Source organism: Pelodiscus sinensis, chromosome 2 (genome assembly GCF_052426305.1).
Source record: "Pelodiscus sinensis isolate ZL-2025 chromosome 2, ASM5242630v1, whole genome shotgun sequence".
NCBI lineage: Eukaryota > Metazoa > Chordata > Testudines > Trionychidae > Pelodiscus > Pelodiscus sinensis.
In genome coordinates this window covers 40,332,873-40,358,030 of record NC_143053.1, presented here as the reverse complement: position 1 = coordinate 40,358,030, position 25,158 = coordinate 40,332,873, and the positions used below count along the sequence as shown (strand labels likewise).

At 42.1% G+C, this 25,158-nt stretch overlaps 1 protein-coding gene across 2 annotated transcripts in view; it reads left to right on the top strand.

Annotated features, from left to right (window-relative positions):
• Window positions 1-25,158, top strand: part of CPQ (carboxypeptidase Q) — a 256,553-nt gene that overhangs the window by 219,835 nt on the left and 11,560 nt on the right. For both annotated transcript variants that reach the window (XM_075920338.2, XM_006123927.5), the window contains one exon: window positions 502-703. In XM_075920338.2, coding sequence (XP_075776453.2) covers window positions 502-703 — 202 coding nt within the window. The remainder of the gene's footprint in view (window positions 1-501; window positions 704-25,158) is intronic.

Here is a 25,158-nt window from a genome sequence, read left to right as displayed (position 1 = left end):
CTCCCCAGTTGATCCCGGGATCCATGGCAATGCCGCGCTGGAGCCCGGGATCAGCTGGTGAGTCTCCAGATGACCCTAGGCTCCATGTGCAGCAGCGCCACACAGCTGATCCTGGGCTCAGCTGTGCAGCGCTGGCACTTGCTGATAGAGGCAGCAAGTAGGGGGAAATGGACTAGTGGACTGACTATCTGATGAGTATTTGCTTATCGGATAGTTGACTAGTCATTAACACCCCTAGTTAAGAACAGTGACCCCTTTATGCTGCGTGGCAGCCCAGCTTCACGGGTGATTAATCAGCCCCACCCGGTCAGAAGCTTCCTCCAAAATGAGGCTTTCTGTTTTATATAGTTCATATATATCTTCTGGCCTGCATTACCTTTTTTTTTTTTTTTTTTGATACTGTATACTCTTAGTAATATGTAGTAACGTAGCTAATGACAAATATTAGATTCTTACAAGAACTTTGCAAATAAATATTAACATCTTTTCTAATGTGTTCAGGGGAACATCTCCAACTTTGACATCGTCATGGAGTCTGATATGGGTACCTTCATGCCAACGGGCCTGGGCTTTACAGGCAGTTGTAAAGCTCATGCCATCCTGAAAGAGGTCATGCAGCTGCTGCAGCCTATCAATGTTACAGACATTTACGAAAATGGTAGTGAAACAGACACTGATTACTGGCTGAAAGATGGAGTGCCAGGTAAGAATGCTGGATGAAGTCATAGACAAAGTGGCGGAGTTGGCCTGGTTATTTCTGTATGCTGTTATTACTTAAATTCTAGTTGTTGCTCTATCTGATGTTTGGCAACTCAGTTTTTTCCTTGAATAGCTTTTATTAGGGAGGAAATACTTACATAGTTAAGGACTAACCCAAAGAATTAGGTCAGAATGTTTTTTGTGTGTCAGTTTAATAAAGATTTAGATTATGCGTGGGACAGCAGGTCTAATATCTTCCTTTAGCCTTCATGATTTATTATAATCTTTCCTATACTGGTGGTTTAAAAATAATAGAGAAGTCCATCTGCAGAACCCCAAAACATAAATATCCCTCACTTGTCGCTTGTTCTTATTTAACTTAACAAATGTAATTGTTTTCAAGAAATTTATTCTGTCAAGATTTAGCACTCAAAGACCAAAAGGTACAGTGCATTAAAATCTAGTGAAGGATGGAACCCTATAAATATATTTGAAAAATAGTTTCCACCTTTACTCTCAGTGGCACTTCTGAGCCTTGTACAGGCAAGAATCTTCTTGGAAAAGTATGGTGACTTGAAACTTGGGCAGGACAAAACTTTTTGGAAAAATAGTTTATTTGCCAAAAATGCAGTTTTGAGTTGACAGATTTGCAAATTTCAAATGATAGCTTCAGCTGGAAAACATTTTTCAGGGCCAGAAAACTGTATATGTCCCCTTACTAGCTTTAGCAGTATGTGTGTAATTTGGTCCATTTATAACATTAGCCAATGGTTAAGCTATTTGTCCAGATGCAGGAGGCCCAGGTTTGAATCTCCACTTTGGAAGAGGGACTGGAACTCACATCACCCCTCTTCCAGGTGAACATCCTAACTACCAGGCTATAGGCTTGTAGGATCTGAAACTAGTTGGTATTTTTGTTTAATTTTGGTATTTCAAAACAAACAAAATCTTCAAGATTCTTTTTGGTGGCATATGACTAAAGTACTTTATTGTTTCTCTTTGTGATACTGGAATGACGCAGACGCACCTTAGATACTTTTGGAACCTTTTTGTGTTGGACTGTCTGGCTTGTCTCTTCTCCTAGCCTCCTAACCTAGGCACTGCAATGGGCTGTGGAGCATATGCTTCTTACTGTGGGGGAAATGTTGTTTGCTTACGGTCAGACCTCAGTTGCACTGTTTCTATTCATGGGGGTTGGGTATTGTAGGCAGGGGAAGGCAGTGCCTTCCCAAAAAGCCTGCCAATGCTCCAACCCCAGACCCTCTCTTGCAGCTCCCAGCACTCTGTTTTGGTCCAGGCTGGCTGGGACTGGGTGGTCTGCCATGGGAACTCAGGGCAGCTGAAGCTGGGGCCACACTGCCCACCCAGCACTTGGACAGCACCACTTGGCCTGGCCACCCAGCATTCTGGGGCTGTGGCCATGTGACTGGGTCTGGGGGTGCTGTGACTGTGCCAACTGGTAGTCCAGCGTTGGGGGTGCTCTGGGCTCCTGCAGGGAAGAGAGGGCAGAAGAGAAGGGGAGGGGCCCAGGGCAGAAGGGAAGAGACTGGGGCCTACCCTCTCCTACCCTGAGCCTGGTCACTGGTCATCCATGTTCCTACTCCATGTGCAAGTTACTAAGTGGCACAACCAACTGCTGTCACTCTGTAATTTACATGTCCTTGATTCTAGGCTCCAACTAGACACATTTTACACCAGCATAAAAATAGGTTAAATGGATGGATGGGTAAGAGCTGCCTACTGTCAATAACCATGCTTCTTCCATCTCCCTTTCTTCTGAGCATATGCACAAATGCTCCTGGGCTTCAGGTATAGATGATCTGTATCTCTGTGTATTCACTGGTATTTGAGAATTTCCAGTCTATCTGGTGCATATTTAGAAAGTATAAAGGGGCACAAATTCTGTCATGGTAAAATCGTCTTTGACATTTGGGAAGAGATCCCATTTTATAAAGAGATGGATTTTTCTAGGGACCAATACACCACAAAGGAAAGGGAGAGTTTTCCCTAAGCCCTGGGGTTGTTACTGACTGATTGATTCCTCCCTCTGCCCCATACTATTTCTATGTGCTCTCACAGAACAGGACACTGCCCAACTTCCTGCCATCTAACATCTGTGCTCATTCCCCTGGGTGCAGAGGTATGTAGGAAGACCTAGAACCCCAGTAGCTGTTTGTGATGGAAATGTCAGAAGGGCAAGCATTGGGAAACAGGAATGCACCTATCTGTGAGGTGCCTGATGGGATAAACTGTGTGTAAGGACGGAGAGAGAGGTCTTCATGTTCAAATCTAGCTAATCCAGACAATAATAATGTTTAGCTGATATATAGAAATTTTCATCAATTGCCATTCAGTTAGGAACATTAGTTGGTTTCTTTCTTTACTGTTTGAAATTTTGCTTCATTTAACTTCCAGTTAAATGAATCACTAAGTACCCCCACAATTCAAAGTATGGTGCTTTCCCCTTAAGAGATGGCCTGATATAATTAACTCCATTAAAAGAACTGCTGCTTCCGATAGTATCATGTACTGTACCAGAGAAAGCTTTAAATATTTTGCAAGCTTCATGCTTTGTCTGTGGTATTGTCACTGTTCAAATGAACAAGTATGGTTTATAATAATATTGTAACAATCTGAACATACTATAACAGCTTTTCCAATGTTATCCAATTTAAACAAGCAGCCAAGTGTTCACAATTCATCAATTTCATTTACATAGTTTCTTGAAAATATACTTGGCTATTTTGTTTTCATAGCGCATTTTAGAACCACCCCAAAATTCAGTTCCTAATCATTTAATTTCTTAGGGTACGTCTACACTGCATCCCTAGTTCGGACTAGGGATGCAAATGGAGGTGACCAAAGTAACTAATGAAGCAGGGATTTAAATATCCTGCACTTCATTAACATGATGTCACCGGCGCGCTAGTTCAAATTACAGGAGTAACGTTAGTTCGGACTAAGGGCTTTAGTCCGAACTAACGCGTCCCAGCGCGCACTTCCTGGTTCAAATCAGCTGTGATTCGAACTAGTGCGCCGGTGAGATCATGTTAATGAAGCGCGGGATATTTAAATCCCTGCTTCATTAACTACTTCGGTCATCTCCATTTGCATCCCTAGTCCGAACTAGGGATGCAGTGTAGACTTACCCTTACAGTGTTAGAGTTCCAGAGTAGCTTTTGTTCCTAGTATTAAAATCCACCTACGCCTTTTTGAGTCAGGAATCCCAGGGAAAACAATAATATGTGCCTTTTACATTCATTCATAACTACTTCTGCTGAAGGTTTAGAATAGATTAGGTTTAGCTAGTCGGGAATTTTTCCACAAAAGAATCCTGACTCCTTTACCTTCATCTTAGCTCTGAGCTTTGCAGTGCTAAACAAACCTCCATTGCTGGAGGAGGGAGTGTGGGGTCTAGGATGTAGATGTCCACGTTTCTATGGCTGGTCCATAGCTATGCCTGCACAGCGTCTTCTCCCCACTAGTCTAGAAGAGCCAATGCTTCTTGTCTACTCCAGGCAGAAAGTATGTAGCTAATACAGTCAACAGGGCAGTTGCACTCAACAAGGGAGAGGTATAAGTAGGGAAATCAGGACAAGTATTTTTAAAGTACATGACATTTTTCAAGGTGGAGTATAGGGAGTGGCAGCTTTCAGTCTCAGTGACCCCTGGGCAGTGGAGTTCACAATTGGCAGTGTTGAGCATTGTGGGACTGCTGCTGGAGGACTGTCAGGGTCGGCATAGGTCACGCCATGTGCACACTTGCATGCCATCTACCACTGTATTTTGATGGGAGAAGGGGAGATGTTGTTTACCTGCATTGCCTTAACAGGGAGTTCACATGGTTGATGCCAAACAACTTACATCGACCTTCCTTAGTAGTGTACATTAGGTCTCTGTGAATCTGAAACACGTCCTAATGCAACTCTCAATTAGTGTTAACATGGCAGTTTAGGATGACAGTAGTTTATGCACAGCCCCCAACAGTTTAAAAACAACCCCACTCAAGTACATAGATCAAGACCAAGATCTGAAAAAAAGCTAGCTTCATAGGCCCATGTGTGTTACCTAAATGAAAAAACTAGCATTCAAAAGTACTGAGCACCCAGTAGATCCCTACCTGACTTAAGCACCTAAGGCTATGAAGCCTATCTTTAGGTACCTATTTATTTTCTGGACAAGTGCATATACTTGTCATATCCCGGTATCACTATAATCAATTTTTGTGAGCCTCCAGTCTCCCTTTTAATGCCTTTTATGAGGGCACTGGAGGAAAATGTAGTATTATGAGCATCTCTCTCAGCAGAAGTCAAATTTTGTGCTATTTGGGAGATGTTAAATTAAAACTGTGCTAAGAGAACAATTTTAATTGCTTGGCAATTAGATGTAATGGTTATGGTAGGTTCTTTATTAGAACCATTGAAAATATTGATTGAATTTAGAGTCAGGAGTATTAACCTGTAAAATAATTCATCTGTGCTTTTAATTTATCATTGTCCCATAAAAATAAGCTTTGAGAATTAGGAATTACTGTGCTGTAATTAAATGAACTGTTAACTTTTTTGAAAGTGGATGTAGATTACTTCATAGGGCATTATTAAAATGCACACTGTTTAACATAATTTCATGTCTATATTAACCTTTCAAAACTTGTTTTATCTTTAGGAAAGTCTATTGTATTCTTGAGACATTTCATGGGGTGCAACCTGGACTGCTGTGTCCCCTTAGCTCTGCAGCCTGGGAGGTTTTTTACACAGCTTTGCTGATGAGCAGCAAACCCTTCCAAACTCTGCTCACTCAGCATTCATGTATTCAGCTGGAAGCTACTTTACAGGTTATATTCCCAGCCATCCAGGAATTACATACAGGACAACACCCATAGATGCCCCACCCTTGCTCCCCAGAAATGTATGCAGGACCCTCCTGGACAGGATAAGCAGTCTGTCATTCCAACAATGAATGGGTAATGATTGTACTTCGGGCTTATTGACCAAAGCAGAGCTTTCCAAGTAGAGCTTCCCAAGTACTTCAACCAAAACATGCTGGTTTAGGGAAAACAGTAAGAAAATTTTATTAACTAAAGGAAGACACAGTTAGGGTATGTCTTCACTAGCTCATTAATACTAGCTCATTAATTCAAGCTAGGTAGGCAAATCAGGCAACCGGAATTGCAAATGAAGCCCGGGATTTAAATGTCCCGGGCTTTATTTGCATGTTCCCGTCCGGCCGCCATTTTTAAATCCCCCTTAGTTCGAACTAACTCCCCGCGGCTACACGCGACATTTTAAAGTTAATCCTAACTAAATCCTTAGTTCGGATTAACTATTACTCCTTGTGGAATGAGGTGTAACAGTTAATCTGAACTAAGGACTTAGTTCGGATTAACTTTAAACTGTTGTGTGTAGCCGCAGGCAGTTCGTTCGAACTAAGGGGATTTAAAAATGGCGGCCAGATGGGAACATGCAAATAAAGCCCAGGATATTTAAATCCCGGGCTTCATTTGCAACTTCGGTTGCCTGATTTGCCTACCTAGCTCGAATTAACAACCTAGTGTAGACATACCCTTAGTTCCGTGGTCCCCAACACTGTGCCCGCGGGCACCATGGCGCCCGCGGGGGCATTTCCATGCGCCCGCCAGGTGCTCGGGGCTGGCCTGGCACCGGGTGCATGGCGGGGGGAGCGCTGGCCCCGGGCGCGCGGCGCATGGTGGGGGGAGCACCGGCCCCAGGCGCGCGGCGCTTGGCGGGGGGAGTGCCGGCCCCGGGCATGCAGCTATGCGGGGGGCCGCCCCCGGGCATGCGGCTATGGGGGGGTCCGCCCCCGGGGCGCAAGTGTCCCCGCCCCCTGGCGCCCGGCGGGCGAACGGCCACGCCCCCTGGCGCCCGACAACCTCGAAAGGTTGGGGACCACTGCCTTAGTTATTACAAGTATAGATCCATATGAGTCAGAATTGAAATAAAGGGCAAACGTGCAAGCTAATTCCTAAACTTTACTGAGGCTAATAGTCAAAAAGGTTTCTCTCACCCCAAAGCTTACAGCTGACTGTGCTAGCTGGAAAGCCTTCCATCTAGGATCCCTCTCTCTCTGGTTCAGTTTAGATATACATGTTGTAGGGAAAGTTTCTCAGGTCCGGGATTAGGGCACATGAAAGAGAAGGCGAGAGGAGAGAGTCCTCACCCAATAGCTAATAGCCTTGTAGTTACAGAATTCACTTGCAACATGGGAGACTTAGGTTCACGTTCCCTGCTCTGCCAGGTTTTTCACATTCCAGATGAGAGCCCTTTCGCTGTGCCATTGTCTCTGTTAATTTCTCTCTGTGTGTCTCTTGCTCAAGTTTTTTTCTTAAAAAATGTTGAAGAGACTTGTCCAATACAGAATGAAAACAAATCTCAAAACATCACTCCTTTTTTCCTCAAAAAATGGGAATTGTTCTTTGCTGGTCATGGCTGAGACACAAGTGAGAAGTTTGATGCAGTAGTTGCTGGCTGGGGTTCTGCAATTTGTGTTGTGCAGGTCAAAGTAGATAATCATAATAGTCTCTTCTGGCCTTAAAATACATAAATCTTCAAGTAAATTTTACAGACAGCCAAGGTAAGAAGCTTTCTCTTCCTTACTTTTAACTCTCAACCATCTTAAAAATACTTGATGTTTTCAATATCAATGGGATTTTATCTTTTATTATGAGCAAATGTACTACATTTTTAGAATCCTGATTAATACAGAGAAAGAAGTTCAGTTTCTATACCCTTTCTAGAAGAACTAACCTCTAAAATTATACTTCTGGGGAAGCTTAATTATAAATTGTTGCTGCATTACTTCAGTTTTCCTGCTTTGTTAGTGGCTATTCTCTTGTATTATAATCGCTTGCACCACATTTTAATTGGTAATGTGTCTTTGATGGAGATAGACTAAGGAACTACAACACACTGATTTAACAACCAGTATAACCATACCATTTACCTTATTAAAGAGATGAAGCAGCACTTAAAGAGTCTCATATGAATATTTATAAATATGAAATGGCTTCATTAGGTTTGATAGTGAAAAAAATGGAATTAACAAATTTAAAGAATGGTGCAATTTCCAATGATTCTTGTATTGCTGTTGGTTACTGTATTTATCTCTCTCTTAGCTATGTGGCCACTATTAATTCTGTAAATACCATTCTAAACATCACATTTTGTTCCCTGTTTTTATATGGCTGTGGAAATAGTAACATGAAATGGATTAAAAGAAAAACATTTCAAGCTAAACACATTAAGCGCTTTATCCACATGAAGGTCTCAAAACTTTTCAAAGGCGCCAGTTGATTAAAAATCAGTAGACTCCTATTTCTTAGAAAATCAAACGTGTCTCTTTGGAGGGCATGTCTACATTAAAAACTTAAATTGACCTGTGTGAGGTTGACTTACAGCCACTGACGTAATTCCTATGGTGGTTCACATTCCTGCTGCCCTTCTTGTTGGTATGGCCCTTCCTCAGAAGTGCTTTGATCGACTTCAGAGGCACAGTTTGGGGGGGCAGAAACTGTGCTCTTAGCTCCATACAGAGCTCCTCCCCACCTAGAAGCCATGCTGCCCTGAGGCTCTCAGCTGTCCTGTAGCTCCCCTCTTCCACGATGGGAGCACACCTAGACACTAGCCAGAGCCTCCACACCCACTTCTCTTTCTTGTCAATTTCAGAGCTCTAACCTGGTGCCTTGAAATTGACAAGAATGACAGCCAACAGCTGCTGTAAGAAGTTCAGTGTCCGTAAGGACACTGTGTCACCCTGTCACCGACATAAGCCCTAGAGAGTTCACCAAAAAAGTCAGGAAAATTGCACAGGGCCTGGAGAAAATGCCTAATGGTCAAGAACTTAGGCCTGCTGTACGCTACATGGGAAGGTTAAAGTAAGATACGCAATGCCAGCTATGTAAATTTCATTGCTGGAGTCGATGTAACTTACATCGTGTTTCTGCACTGTCCACACAGTGGGAGGCCGACGGGAGCAAATGCTCCCATCAGCTTCCCTTACTTCTCGTGATGAGCAGGAGTACTGGTGCCAATGGGGGCGCCCTTTGAATTCAATCTAGCGGGTCTATACTAGACACGATACATTGAACCCCGGAAGATCAACTGTGGCAGCACTGATCTTCTGCTTAATGTAGACGTGTCCTTAGAGCTCAGTCTGTTTCTTTTATAGGAAAAGAAATTTGAGAGATTGATTATTATACAGCTATCTTCATTAGGAAAAAATATGAGGGTCCTTCAGTCTAGTGGAGAAAGGCACAAGAACCTCCAGCTGGAAGTTGAAGCCAGACAAATTCAACTCAGGAATAAGGCACAATATTGAACAAGGGTGCTAAACCATTGGAAGAAACAATCTCCTGGTCTTCAAATCATGACTGGATCCCTTTTTGGAAGATACTTTAACCAAACACAAGTTGTTGGGCTCAATACTGAGGTAACTGTATGAAAGTTATTAACCTGTGACATACAGGAGAACAAACTAGATGATTTAATGGTCCCTCTATGTCTGAATGAGCAGAGACATGGCAAGATACAATCTCAAGATAAACTTTGTATTTTTCTATGTGCCTTTTTCATTATTTAGGCTATCATAGTACTATATTCATACTACTTTTCCTCTCAGTGATCCATTGCATTCTACTCAAATAAAATTCATTGGTGACTATAATGAAAAAGGGAATTAAAAACAATACCCAGTTTGGGTATTAGTAGTTTGTCACATTCACGAAATCTGCAAGGGCTATTGCTTCTGTGTCTGATGTTGCTAGCATTTTGCTCACCTAAGGGATCACTTCCTAAAAAGCTATCCAATTTCTATTCACTTCCAAACTGGAAACCACTGTGACTTTCATTATTTATTAAATATTCCAAAGTTTGCTGACCTGTCTTAAAGATTCCCTTAAAGATCGTACAGTCTGAAATTATGCAGCAGCCCCAATCTCAGCAGCACAGGACAATAAGCACGTCATGCCAGGGCTCTCTCTTCCAGGTTCAATGTGTGGCCACTTTTAATGTGTTGGTCCTTATCTTCAAAGCCATCCATGATGTTGATCAAAGCTATCTGATGGGTTTCTTCACCCTCTTTAATTAGGTCTCCTGTGACCACTGTATTCCCCTGTAGCAGAACTGCCAACTGAAAGGAGGATTAGCCTTTCAATTCACTTCAAGAAGGTATTGGGATGATCACAAATCTTGTCTTCTTCAGAGCAAAATGCTAAATTCATTTCTTCAACCTAGCCTTTCCTCCAAAAACCCACCATCCTGATGCCTAGAAGGTAGAAGGAGGGAGAGAGATACACATCATCAACACAGATGGGGTCTACATAAAAATGTAGACAAGAATTGGAGAGGTGGGAGGGTTTTGTGGTTAAGAAACAGAGGTAGAATTCAGGAAATTTATGTCCAGTTCCCAACTTTACCAAGACCTCCTGTAGGAGTTTGGGTATGTCACTTAACCACACTATGTCTCAATATCTCCATCTGGTTGCAAATCATTAATTTAAACAAGTTAATCCACATACCTGCACTGAGTACACTCCAGGATTTGATGCCTACATGAAAAAAAATTACTTCCAATGTGGAGCTCCATCTTGTTATCCTCTTCTATCTTAAAGGGGGACCAGGTACAAAGCACAACTTTAGGCAGAGCTGCAGTAAATACAAACAGTATAAGCAGGCAGTAGTAAGGGAGAACTGGGCTACTAGTCAGAAGCAGATTCCAATCCAATGATTATTGGCATATTTATAATACTGCACTAGAATTATCTTTTGAATTTGAAATAAATGATTATGCAGCCTCAGATCTTGAGTCACCATCTCAGTCTGGTGGCATTTTAATTCAGGGTATACCAAGGACATAACGTGAATGCAGTCACATTAATATACAGTGAAACCTTAAAGCTTATTAAAAGGTTGTAACCAAAAATCAGAAAAGCTCTGCCACAAGATTATCTTCTGAACTGTCAACACATGTATCACTCTGCCCTTCATTCACAGTATTCAAATGTAAGAGAATGATATTAGTCCAGGATTGGGGGCTCCATTGTGCCAGGTGCTGTATAATCACACAGAGTAAGAGCTAGCCCTGTCCCCAAAAGTTCTATTCTAAGGCTCCTATCCTGCAGCTGGCTCCATCTGGGCAGCTGTGCCTGCAACTGGCTCTATAAGACTCCTTTGCAGGTTCTGGCTCTAATTTAAGACAGGATGCACATTTAAGAGATGAAAAAATGGAAGGAAAAACTTGAGGGTAACTGTGGTAGGGTTATATGATCCCATGCACTAGCTATATGCAGAACTTGCTGCTTTCAAGCCAAAGGCTCTTTTTGTTTGTTTTCAGTTTTAGGCTATGAATACACAAGAAGCATTAGAGACATCTGTAATCCCTGGTGGCCACCTGCCTAGCTGTTATTACTGTGGTTATTTATTGATAGCTCTGCCACATGCTTAAAAATGCTAACTGAATTTGCAAGCAAATGAGACACTGCAACAGCAGAAACCTTGCTTCTAAATTATACAGAGATTCCAATATCAGCAGTATGTGCTTGAAATCAAAGTCTGTGCTGGCAGTATTCATTTACATTTCAAGGGCAGAATTAAAACCCCTTTTATGCACAAAGTATGCCACTGGTTAGAATGTCATTGGAAGCAAAATGCTGAAGTCCATCCAGGCATTATCTTTCTTTTTCTCTCACTCAGACCTTAACACATCAAGTTCATCTGACAGGATAGCTCAAGTCCTATTTATGCTAGGGACGTGCCACAGTTAAAAACACCAATGATTAGACACTGGTGTAGCTAAAGCAATGCAAACCCCTACCATACTCAGAGCTGGTATAAGCTGCAATTTGCACGTGTGCAGTTTGTAGACTCAGAGGATTGGAAGGAACTTTGAGAGGTCATCAAGTCCAGTTCCCTGCACTCATGGCAGAAACAAGCACCATCTAGACCAGGGATTGGAAATAAATGCCCATTGGCCATTCATGGTTCGCTAGGGTTAGCCCTTGGTGGCCGCCAGATTCTTTATTTACCTGCGCATGCGCAAGTACAGCCGCTTGCAGCTCCTGTTGGCCATGATTTGCTGTTCTTGGCTGATGGGAGCTGCAGGAAGCATTGGCCTGGGCCTCTCTGGGTTTATTAGACTAAAAGAAATTCTGCCTCTCCACTTCAGTTGGATCACTATCCCACAAGTATCAGCATCTCCCATGCCATTTGTGTCCCAACTTTGCCTCAGAGTTAAGAGCTGGTGGAAGATTCCTTATACCCACTTATTCATCAGTCCTTGTGTTCCTGCATAGAGCCTACTGTATTAACTCCTTATTGCAAATCTACGTTGCTTCCTTTCAGCTTCTTCAGGCAGTATAAAGAGCGTCTGCCTTTATGTGCAGCTTAATGAATGTGACTTGTCCCCTCTTCAGAAAAATAGGGCAAAAGCCAATAAGTGGATTTCTTCTTGGATAGCATTATTCCATGTCAATTGCTTCCTTCCTCTGTTCAATCCCCTCTTCTTTTGGTTTGCAATGCATTTGAAGTTCACTGAAACTGAAAACATCATGATTGCCTTTTCACTGTTTCAGGAAAAGGATATTTGGCTGCAACATTCACTAAAATAGATTGCTCTAAAAGCACTCTGGGTGCCTCTTCTGATTTCAAATCAGCCCTGGGCCCTCGACATGCAGTGCATGACAGAACCTAATTACTGAAGTAGTTATTATTGCCTCCTCTGCTGAACTGTGTTTCTGAAAGCCCAAAGCCTCATTTGCAGATCTGGATTCTGCTGACAGCTGTGAGAAGTGAGAGCAGTCTCAGGAACAACTGGACTGCACTTGGCTCTAATGCTGTTTTTCTTTTGAAGTCTCCCTGGTATGTTTTTGACCCTAAAGAGACATGACTTAAGAAAGTTCTCAGTCCTCCAGTCAATGCAGCAGTACTTCTTAGGTACATCAACATGGGAAGTGAAGTTGTGATTGATTGTAACATCGACTGGCCTACCTTTAATCTATCTAGTATGGTTAACAGTAAGACTGAAATGCTAGCAACCAGAGTACATGTCTGGGATCCCCAATTGGCTTGTACTCTGGTTGCAAGTCCCTAATGCCACTTCTCGCCTATTATTACCCATGCTTGCTAGATTAGAGCTATCCTGGATATGCCTACCCCTGCTACAGTTGCACCTTAATTTTCAGTGAAGACATACTCTTTAATGTCTGAATTTGCAAAGAGGTTGATGTTTTCCTCTCTCTTTCTAGGCATCCAATACTAGCTATAGTCGCCTTAAGGGCTTCAAGAAATGGAGTACAAATATGATGTAGAACAAAGAATATGATCTTATAAATATGTTCCTCAATTGTTTTGTTTTTGTAGAACAAAATGAACCCCTTAAATTACTCAAAGAATATTTGGCAGGTAGTGCAACATATTATTTTATGGCAGGGTATTCTACTTGATTAAAGCAGATTGTGATTTATTTCAACTTCTGTGTGGATTTAAGATGTAACCATATGTGCAAAAGTTTTGTACATTTCATCATCAAGGGGATACAAATATCTTACCTAAATTTTGCTTCCATCTCAGGCTGACAAAGCCTGAGTTCGTTGCTTTGTGGCTACTTTGTAAGCCCTGTCTTTTTAATCAGGCTTTTCTTAATCATGTGGACAGTCTGTGTCATGAGAAGATAGCCAACATATCAACCTGAATTTGCATGTAGAAAGAATTACTATCCTCCACGCTGCTGCCCTGAGTGTCTTGGGAGGATCCCATGGTCTGGCTTGGGAAGCTGGTTGCCCCCTCCCCTTCCCCCTGGATCACATGCAGCTGGTTGTAGAAACAGCATGTTTGCAGCAATCCACCAGACCATCCACCGTTTGCCTCCTTTGTCTTGTGATAGCACTGCTTCGGCTCCTTTATTTTAACATGGCACTGTTGGGTGTGTCTCATGTATCCTTTCTCCACCATGGACTTTGCAATCTTCACACAGACATTGGCATTTCTTTTGCTGGTTCGGCGCTCGGAAGAAAGGATTTCTCTTTCCATGCCTCAGTGAGGTCCAAGATCTCCTGCACACTCCATGCTCATGCTCTTCTGCAGCCCTTGGAACTGGAACTCATGGAACTTGAACTCGTGCTGCTCAGATGTGCTGCCTGCTCTGAGATGTGCTTGCAATGCCTGCCACATAGGAAATGAAATTCAAACTTTTCCCGGGGTTTTTCCTGTTCACTTGGAGAGCAGTAGAGTCGCAAGTTCTGGCCAGAGCGGTCATTATGAGGCACTGTTGGATGCCTCCCATATGCCAAGAATGGTGTCTTTTGCAATGCTGGGTCTACACTACTGTAAATTCAAGCATGCAACGTCAAATTTTGCATTACTCCTTGTGAAAAGCACAAGTACCAAAACCGACTTCAGTGGCCCTTAAAGTCAACAGAACGGGTTTGGTAGTGTAGACTCATTGTTTAGAAAACACAATCATATGCAGTTAAATTCTACCTAAACTCCTAGTGTAGACTAGGCCTTAGAAAGGGATGACCGATCCACAGTCTTATCTTAGATATAGCATGAAGCAAACCTGAGATCTGAACAGCCCTAAACCTCTAGAATAGGATCCCATAACTGAACTCAATGGCTTACGCACAGTTCACTTTACATTGACATTGGTTGGCAAGTCAGATACATGAGGCATTTTGGCACCAATATCTGAAATGTTTTACATTTATTGGGAAATAATTACCATTGTTTTACAACACAGGTGTACATTATGTAATCTGAATAGCAATATACTTATTAATTTCTTTTGTAATAGTGTGTAGAGTGGCAGGAGGCAATTGTACAGAGCACTGTGGAGAAGTATCATAAAATTTACAAATGTAGTCTTAAATAAGGATGCAACAGGTTAGTGAGGACAATCAATATTTTGAAAAATTAAAGAAATTTAATTTTGGGAAGAGTAGTTAATAAGAAAGATAGTTTATATAGGCCCCTACCCTTTCCAGCACAGCACTTAAAGACATAGGACCAGATTTTTAAAGGCATTTAGATGCCTAACTCCCATTGATTTCAAATAGGAGTTAAGTGCTTAAATACTGTTAAAAATCTGGCTTGAAGTCAGTGGGATAATTTATATCTCATAGGTTAAGCATGGCCCTAAGTGCTTCGGTCACTTGAAGCCTTTGTAAGAAAACTCTGCTCAGATAATTGAGAAACACCAGTTTGTTGCACTGTCCTTTCCTACGGTTAAAACAGTGACTGTGGTTGATAAAATAGTGGATAATGGGGAGTAGGATGGATTTATTACCCTGATCAGCAATTCCACAGTGCCCTTACAAACTATCTATTTTGGTTTCATAAACTTTGCCTTTTCTCCTCACCATGTTCCAGATATAACATAAGACTTTTCTCCTCATAATGTTCCATACTAAGTCTTCATTTGGAAGAGTTTGGGGGTTTTTTGCACCATATTCTTATAACAAAACAATGCAGATGGTGGAACAAAAATGAGGTCCCATTTCAAGCTGTGTTGCTTGAGATTTCATCTCAATACAGTATCCCTAATTTTGTTTTTAAAACTATTGGCCAGGTGGCGGGGGAGGGGAGGGGTGGGAAGGAAACAGCCTCAAAGTGCTTTTAATGTTGAAGCTTCATTTGCTTTTCTTAAGTTGGTAGCAGTTTAGGATATTAGATTCCAATTAATGTATGTTCTATAGAGCAGAACCACTTCCTGATTTCATACAATCAAATGCAAGTCTCCCCAGTTGTCATTGTGACTCTGGATATGTCTACACCAGCCCCCTAGTTCGAACTAGGGAGGCTAATGTAGGCATTCGAAGTTGCAAATGAAGCCCAGGATTTAAATATTCCAGGCTTTATTTGCATCTTCCTGTCCGGGCGCCATTTTTAAATCTCCCTAGTCCGAACTAACTGCCCACGGCTACACGCAGCAGTCAAACGTTAACTCGAACTAAGGATTTAAATCCTTAGTTCGAGTTAACTGTTACACCTCATTCCAGTTAACGTTTGACTGCCACATGTAGCCGCGAGCAGTTAGTTTGGACTAGGGGGATTTAAAAATGGCGCCCGGACAGGAAGATGAAAATAAAGCCCGGGATATTTAAATCCCGGGCTTCATTTGCAACTTTGAATGCCTATATTAGCCTCCCTAGTTCGAACTAGGGGGCCAGTGTAGACATATCCTCTGGAGCAATGCGAGAAAGGTTAATATGTTGTAAAAGTAACTGCAGTAATCCAGAACTGTAATGTAGTCTGTTTTAGTGTATCCAGATGATTACTACTCACGTGCATTAAATAAAACACAAAATATGCATACTTCAGTTTTTATTTCTCTTACATTGTGCTCTCATTTAGTTAGCCATGGAAACAATTGACTGAATGTTTTCCTTTTACCTTTCTTAGTAAGTCATGCATTTTAAAGCCTTTAGAGACTTGACTCAGGAGGTAATATAGCATGACATCTGATGTTATTTATAAGCTCTGTGCTTGAAACTATTTCAGTGTCTGTAGTAGTGTTGTTCAAGCACCTTACCCTATAATTTTAGCATTTGAGACTGAACCACAGAACTAATGGCATTGTTGCACCTCCTCAAACAAATATTAATTTCCTCCGTGACCTTTGCTTTATATGAAAAACTTGCCCTGAATTCATTGGCATGAAAGTCAGCAGTGATCTATGGTTTATGCCAGGAAAGAAACAGCTGAGCAGATGCAGCATAATATTTTCAGAGACCAGCTACAATAATTGGGCTTTCATTACAATTATTGTTCTCATGATTGCATTAACCAAAGAAAGCTCAAAAACCATTTGTGAAACTCCTACAGTAGCAATCTAAATGCTAAACATGGCTTGCAGTACCACAGATACCATTTTAAAATGGATAACTTTATACCCAAAGTAGCTCTTAAAACACCCATTTTTTAAAAAGGAAGCTGCCTTTAGGGAGTTGATATTTGTGAAATTCTTGCTTATCAAAAAATCAGGACATTATATTACTGTACAGAGCTTTTACCAGGTCATATTTCCTGCTCCTCTTAACTTTAAAGTTTATTCCTTTGAAGATAAATCACATATCTCCGCTACCCTCCATAATTGCAGATGCCAAGAACCCGCATGGGGGTTCACACCTGAAAACTTTCTGTGCACTAATACACAGGAATTTGGGCTATTGAATCTTCAACTAAGTGAATCCACGAGGTGTTCCTCCATGTAGGAATGTCAGGCACAACATGGAGTGGCTGTGCTCATGCCCTTTCTGCAGGAACGTCTGACCTGCCCACTGTACAGCACTTATTAGATAATGTGCCAAGACTGGTATTTCCTCTTTATTTATTTATTCTTATGCTGTGTACTCTGTTTAAAAGACACACAGGATCATATCTCATAGTTTACTTCCCAAAAGTTGGATTCATAGAATCATAGGGCAGGAAAAGACCTCAGGAGGTCATAGAGTCTAACCTCCTGCCCAAAGGAGGACCAACCCTAACCAAATCATCCCAGCCAGGGCTTTGTCAAGATGGGATTTAAAAACCTCTAGGGATGGTGTCATAACCATGATGGTTGGCCAGCAGCCTGTGGACTAAGAGGTTAACTATGTCCCTGTACCTAGCCAGGTATCTGCTCAGCCAATAGAAATGCAGATAAGGATTTCAAACTGAGGCAAAGGAATTTTGGGGGTTTCCCTCCTTTGTCTCTGAGGGTATGTCTACACTACCACCCTAGTTCGAACTAGGGTGGTAATGTAGGCAACCAGAGTTACAAATGAAGCCCGGGATTTGAATTTCCCGGGCTTCATTTGCATAAAGACAGGTGCCGCCATTTTTAAATGTCCGCTAGTGCGGACTCCGTGCCGTGCGGCTACACGCAGCACGGACTAGGTAGTTCGGACTAGGAAGCCTAGTTTCATGAGGAGTAACGGTAGTTCAGACTAGGTAGTCCGAACTACCTAGTCCGTGCCGCGTGTAGCTGCGCGGCACGAAGTCCGCACTAGCGGACATTTAAAAATGGCGGTGCCCGGCTATATGCAAATGAAGCCCAGGAAATTCAAATCCCGGGCTTCATTTGCAACTCCGGTTGCCTACATTACCACCCTAGTTTGAACGAGAGTGGTAGTGTAGACATACCCTGAGCCAGTTTGCTCTCTAGATACTGAGGAAGACAGAAGAGATGTCTCTCTCCAAGAAAAAGACTCTTCATAATGTGTAAGTAGGGTAAAGTCTAGATAAATCCTTCAGGTTTTATTGTTTTCTGGTTTGAGAATTTGGATCCGATGTCTGTGCTGTTAAAAATGGTTTTTCCTCTCTTTTACAACTAAGTTTTGGCCCATGGGGGAATCCTCCTTGAGTATATAAATTGGTGGAGCATACCATCTAGCTATTCCAACTGTGCTCGTAACTGGGGTATTGTTTTAATAATGAAAGTTCTTTCTTTTTTTAATTAACCTGGTATTGATTCATTTCTGTGTCCTAGAAAATCTGTCTGTAGGATCTGCATGCCTCTGATGAGGGGACAGCAATCACAGACTGCAACTTGTATTTTCTCTTTTCTTTTCAAGCTCTTTGGAGAAGAGACCTTGGGGTGCCCTGGGGTTGGTTTCAAGTGTCCATCCCTGTTTGTGGGTTCAAAAGCACTTGATGGTGGCAGCAGATTCCCCAAAATCCAGGTATTAGGATTTTGGGGGGAGTTTTTGTACCAAAGCCTATAGAGATCAGGTCTTGGGGTTGCTTTTGCAGGCCCCCACATCTGCATTCATCGTGCCAGAGTGGGGAATTAGCCTTGACACCGCTGCCAAGCAGGATGTGAGGGGAATAGCTTTAGCTCATCATAATTTGTTCTTCCCAGGGTTTATGATCGCTTCACAGATTTGGGGGGCCTTAAGGCCCTTCTGATATTTGTTTAATGTTTGAGCACATACGCAATGAAAAGCAGCATGAGCTGCTGAGTAAGGCACTGTCCTGGGAATCAGGAGTTCTGGTCTCTGGTCCTGGCTCAGCCACTCATCTCCTATCCGACAATGAGGAAGTCACTTTTACTTCCCCTTCCACTCTCTCATGTCTGTTTACACTTTTGATGGTGTGTGTGTGTGGGGGGGTACTTTCCTTTTCTAGACATCCCAGAATTCAGTTAACTAAATTGCCTGTAAAGAATTAAACCCAGAACAGTGGGTATTCAGGAAATGTTGGCAGGGAGCCAGGAGATCCGGTGGGAAGAGAGTGAGAGTAAATGCTTCCATGCAGGGATGGTTTCTTAATAAGTGTATGTGTAGTTCCTAACATAAAAGTGCTCCTCTGGGAACTAATACAAATATTAAATAGCTGCTTATAAATCATTATCATTAATTATTTTAGCAATTTAGATGGAGACGCCAGCGTAAAGTTGAGGATCAGTTCTGCTCATCTAGCAGGTCTTATTTGCAATCTAGAGGTACTGAACCATGAAGACACAGTACAAATAAGACCAAATACACACTGAGTGGGGAGTATCCATTACAGTTTAGAGGTTCAATGGAATAGCTGAATTTCAAAAGTTTTCACGAAAGAGGAAACAGTGGGACCTTAGTATGTTAATGAGCAGGTTCACAATCCTGCTGGAAGGGCATAACAAGTGGGGTTCTGCAGGGGTCTGTTTTGGGGCTGGTTCTGTTCAATATCTTCATCAACGATTTAGATATTGGCATAAAGAGTACACTTACTAAGTTTGCAGATGATACCAAGCAGGGAGGGGTTGCAACTGCTTTGGAGGATAGGGTCAGAAGTAAATAGGATGAAGATTAAATAAGGACAAATGCAAAGTACTCTACTTAAGAAGGAACAGTCAGTTTCACACATACAGAATGGGAAGCGATGGTCTAGGAAGAAGTACTGTAGAAAAGGATTTAGGGGTCATAGTGGACCACAATCTAAATACGAGTCAACAGTGTGACGCTGTTGCAAAAAAAGCAAACATGATTCTGGGATGCATTAAACAGGAGTGTTGTGAGCAAGACATGAGAAGTCATTCTTCTGCTCTACTCTGCGCTGATTAGGCCTCAATTGGAGTATTGTGTCCAGTTCTGGGCACCACATTTCAAGAAAGATGTGGATAAATTAGAGAAAATCTAGAGAAGAGTAACAAGAATGATTAAAGGTTTAGAGAACATGGCCTATGAAGGAAGACTGAAAGAACTGGGCTTGTTTAGTTTGAAAAGGAGAAGACTGCGAGGGAACATGATAGCAATTTTCAGGTATCTAAAAGGGTGTCACAAGGAGGAGGGAGAACAATTGTTCTCCTTGGCCTCTGAAGATAAGACAAGAAGCAATGGGCTTAAACTGCAGCAAGGGAGGTTTATGTTGGACATTAGGAAAAATTTCCTAACTGTCAGGGTGGTTAAATACTGGAATAAGTTGCCTAGGGAGGTTGTGGAATCTCCATCTCTGGAGATACTTAAAAGCAGGTTAGACAGACATCTGTCAGGGATGGTCTAGATGGTACTGGGTCCTGCCATGAGGTCAAGGGACTGGACTCGATGACCTCTCGAGGTCCCTTTCAGTTCTAGTGTGCTATGATTCTATAGACATTGTTGAATGGCAAGTGCATACTGATTTTTTTAGTACCCAACATTGTTTCCTCTGATATTATTTAGTATGGTTATTATCATATTGCCTAAGGTAATTAAAGTGTAAGGAAAAAGACAACAGGTGGATACAGACAGACTTATGGGGGCATACAAAGAAACAGTGCTACTGTACTGGTCAGCATAACGGATTGGGGTAGCAGCACACCAGCAGACTGACTATTGTCAGTGCTTCTGTAGGTGTTTGTCACTTCTGGGGATTAGCTCTGTCAGCCTGATGCTCTCTTCTCACAGCTCCTTGGTCTGTCATCATGCTCTGTGACCCCTCTCTTGCTCCTCAGAAGTGTGCAAATGCCTTTCTTTCCCTCCTCTCAGGGAAAGTGACAGCATCCCTCACCTCTGTAACTTCCTTTGTTCTACAGCACCTGGCTTTATAGAAGGCTTGCCTGTTCCTGCACAGATGAGCTGCCCTTCATTAGAGCTTTCCTCTTAGCCTAAATGTCCCCTGGTTTGCAGGTTAATTGGCCGATCTGTCTTGCATTGTTGCTTTCTTGTCTGTCTTGGGGACCCTTCTCACAAGGATCATTTGAACAAGGAGATACAATCCCTCCTGACACTGGAAGTAATCAAACCTGTTCCACTGGATTGTTTTAGAAAATGGTTCTATTCTTGGTACTGTACTTCCTACTTCAAAAAAGAAGTGAGTTAGGGAGACCAATTGTGGATCTCAGAACTTTGAATGCTTTCATCCATACTCATCAATTCAGATTGGTAGCCTGCGCAATGATAATTCCCTCTCTGGAGCTGGGAGATTGGTTTGTTTCCCTCCACATTCAGGTTGCCTGTTTCATCTGAAGAAGTGGGTTGTGCCCACAAAAGCTCATGATACCATCTACATGTTTTGTTAGTCTCAAAGGTGCTGCAGAACTATTTGTTATTTTTTAGGTTTTTTCAGTTAGTGTGCATCTACACCTGCACCTGTAGGTTGAAATAAGATACGCAAATTGCGTATCTTATTTCAATCTCATTTCGAAATAAACCAGTATTCTAAAACGTCCCTTAACCCTAATGGAATGAGGGTTACAGGGACATCAGAATAGTGAGCCCATTTTCCGGAGGATTTCTTATTCCTACTTGAATTTGCAATTCCGACTCGTCACATTAGCATCCCTTTTCTTGAAAGGGATGCCAATGTAGACATAGCCTCAGAGTCTTCGGGCCTAGCTGAGACCCATTTATACCTCTGTTGAGCAAATAGGTGTCAATAGCTTGGAAGGTTTTTGACACTCTCAGTTGGTGGAAAGAACCAAAAGTGTCTGTGGAAATTTCTTATCTGTAGTCTCCTTTCACAAAAATCATTGTTACAAACCCCTCCTTAATAGGGTGGAGTACATATTCCCTGAATTTCACAGTTCAAGGTCTATCCTTCATGACAACATATTGGAGCTCAGACCACTTATTTATGCTTGTGAAAACTTCCTACCATACAATGCGGGTGACCTGATTAGAATAATGCTGAGCAATAGAACATTAATATAGTAATTATCCAGGAGGAGTAAGATCCCACTTCTTATGTACTTAATCCATAAAACTATCTAACTAGTGTATCTCACATTCACATCACATACAGATTTTAATGGTTTATCTTCCAGGACTAAAGCATACAGTGGTCAATTCCCTCAGCACACATTTCAGAATCAGTATAAGTGGGAACTGAAAAATTAAGTCTGAGAGCTACATATTACCTCAGCCACCCACTGATAGATCTCTTTGCAACTCCATCCAATGCAAAGTGCAGACAGTTTTGCTTGAGGGTAGGGCATGGCTGTGGCTGGATGGGAGATACCCTAATCCAGGGATGGGGAACCGCTTTTGGTCAGGGGCCACTGACTCACAGAAAAATCAGTTGAGAGCCACATACAAGTGTGAAGCAAACAAAACACTCCAAAAACCCTCACTGACATGGCCCCTGACTGAGAGGGAGAAAGACATTCCCCTCGCACACAAGAGCTTTGAGGAGCACAGGCTAGTAGATTTTGTGTGCTCCAGCCCCAGGGGGAGGGCAGGAGGCTAGAGCACCATCCTGGCCTCACCACTGTTGGGGGGAGCCCCAAGCCATGGGGGCCATATCCAGACAAGCTGGTGGCCATATCTGGCACCCGGGCCTTGGGTTCCCCACCCCTGCCTAATCCTTCCTTGGATTTGTGTAGTGCTATACACATATCTAGAGCCCTGTGCAGATACAAAATTTTCTATCTACATCTGCATCCATATTCACAAAAATGAAACTGTGGCTATCTGCATCCACATGCATGGATGCAGATACCCATGAATATAAAGCAGATATCCGCAAATGCGTAGGGTTCTAGATACAAAATGTGTATCTGCATCTGCAAAAATGAGCTGTGAATATCCACATATATGTTCGCAGATATAAAGCAAATATCCGTGGATTTGCAGGGCTCTACAAATTGAGTTGCATATCCCCCAACTCACTTGCCACTCAGGGTTCTGAACAAAATGAAACAAGAAAAATTACTAGCCAGCCTCATAGCTTTATCATGGCTAAGGCAGGTGTGGTTTCTAGAGCATGTTCGCATGTCTCCACACACTGCCTGTCTGCCTTCCCCGATGGTGATTCTTCTCACTCAGGAGTTGGGGTTGATCAGTCTTCAAAATTTTTCAGCACTTCACCTCAAGGTGTGGCTACAAGAAGGCTCTCTGGTATAGAACTAGACTGCCCTGAATTCCTACAAATGATAGTGCTTCATAGCAGAAAACCTAAAGCAAGGAAAGTTTACCCCCAGCAGTGGAAAGGCTTTCAGACTTAGTGCAGATACCAAATCTATACCTTCTTTAATCACGCATTCTTGATTATCTGTTCGGTATAAATCTCAGGATTATCACTGAGTTCCAGCAAAGTTCACATAGTTGCTATAACACCTTTTTACTTCCCAAATCAAGGGGTTTTCAGTTTTCGCTTACCCAGCTATGAAAAGGTTTATAAATGTCTCTTCAACTTCTTCACTGCTGGTAAGGAAACAACTCAAACTTGGGACCTCAACTTAGTCCTCAGCATGCTGAAGAAACCCCCATTTGAACTGTGGCAGATAGTTTCCTCCTTCATCCATTCCCTTAAGTCCACATTACTCATAGCCATAACCTTGGCCAGGAGGCTAGGAAAACTTGGAGCCTTATTCACCTTACACAGTATTCTGTCATAACAAGATGGAAGAGGAAGTAGATGTTGCAGGTGAACTGGCACTCGGAGTTGGCAAGGCAGATGTGCGGGAAGGGCAAAAGTTAAAGGTGAATGAATGACTGGAGAAAATGAATGAATCCTGGAGAGAATCATCAGCCATGTTGATGGAAGAAAAGAAAGAGGTCAGGGAGGAGCAAGTTGAGAATGGACAAGAGGCTGAGTGACAGGGTATAGGTAGAGTGTACTGATGCTGAAAGAGAACAGGTAAAAGGGGGGGAACTCAGCAGCAATAAGATCTAGCAGATTAGTGTTCTCGGGTATATAAGAAATGGAGGAGAATAGATTGAAGAGCCAAGTGAACACTCTGTAAACTTTTTTAGGCTATTAAACTTCTACAGAAATGTACAGTAACGTTCCTTCTCAGAGCTGCTTCTATTTTTAATTAGACTGTCTTTGAAGAGGCTCGCTCAATATCTTGTTTAATAAGTGTGCATTCATATCTGTTGCAGAATGAATCATCTTATAATCAATACTGACTGTGTCTTGCTTAGACTGCAAGTCCAGAAAATGGGAAATAGTCCCTGAATGTGAGCTGTATTTCTTTGCAAATCAGCATCATTTAGAAAAGGATCAACAAATAATACTTTGCGCTTCTATAACAGCTTCCACATGAAGATCTCAAAGCACACTAATTAAGTCTCTCAAAACCCTTGTAGGGCATGTTTGCTATCCTTTTTACAGATAGGTAGGATGAAGCCAGAGAGGTGAAGTGATTTTCCCAAAGTCAGGTGGCAAGTTATTGGTAAGTCCAAGAACAGGACATCAAAGGCCTGATTCCCAGACTCTTTCTCTAACCGCTAGACTAGATTATGCTCCTTTCATTAAAGATCCTCCATTTGTTAATGGCTAATGTGCTCAGTAGATAATGCTACAATCTAAACAAGAAATACTTCAGTCACTTCTGTGGGGAACAACAGATTGGGTTAGAATTAGGAGAGCATCAAATATATGCCTCGCTGGTTTTCTCAGCTTCTTTCTTTTCACTTTCAAGCTTTTTGAAGAGGCAAGACTGGTGACCTCTGAAAGGGTTTTATTTGACAAACAGAAAAGCTTGCTCATAGAGCTGCTATGTTAATACAGATAGAGAGATTCCAGGATTAACTGTAATCAATCAAGGTACCTCTATGGAAAAGTTGCACAGAATAACATTTTACACCAAAATCTTCATATGTTGGGAATCATTGCATAGAACTTGTTATATCACTTTTGTGAAATTTGATAGGGTAAATATTAATTAAAAAGGGTGATGTCTATAAATGTACCCCAAATGCACATATTGCAGTATTGTAGAACTGTATTGTGGTGGCTTTGTGCTGGTGGAGAAGCCCAAAACTTTCCTTAAGTCAACTTACATGGCCACTGGAGGATCATCTCTGCATGATGGCCCAGAAGCCAGATGGAGCTCCTTTAGTATGCACCCTCCTGATTCATGGAGTGTGGCCTCATTGGTCTCTGGATGCTGTAATGGCCTTATGAAGCCACTTGCAGCTATAGTATGAGTTTAGACTGGCCCCAGGTTTGGATACTGAGGATATGAAGACTGCATAGAACTATATTTGCATTCTAAGCTCTCCTTAACTAGAATTGAATATTTGAGCCATAACTTGGAAAGTTTTTTCTTTCACTCGGACAAGAA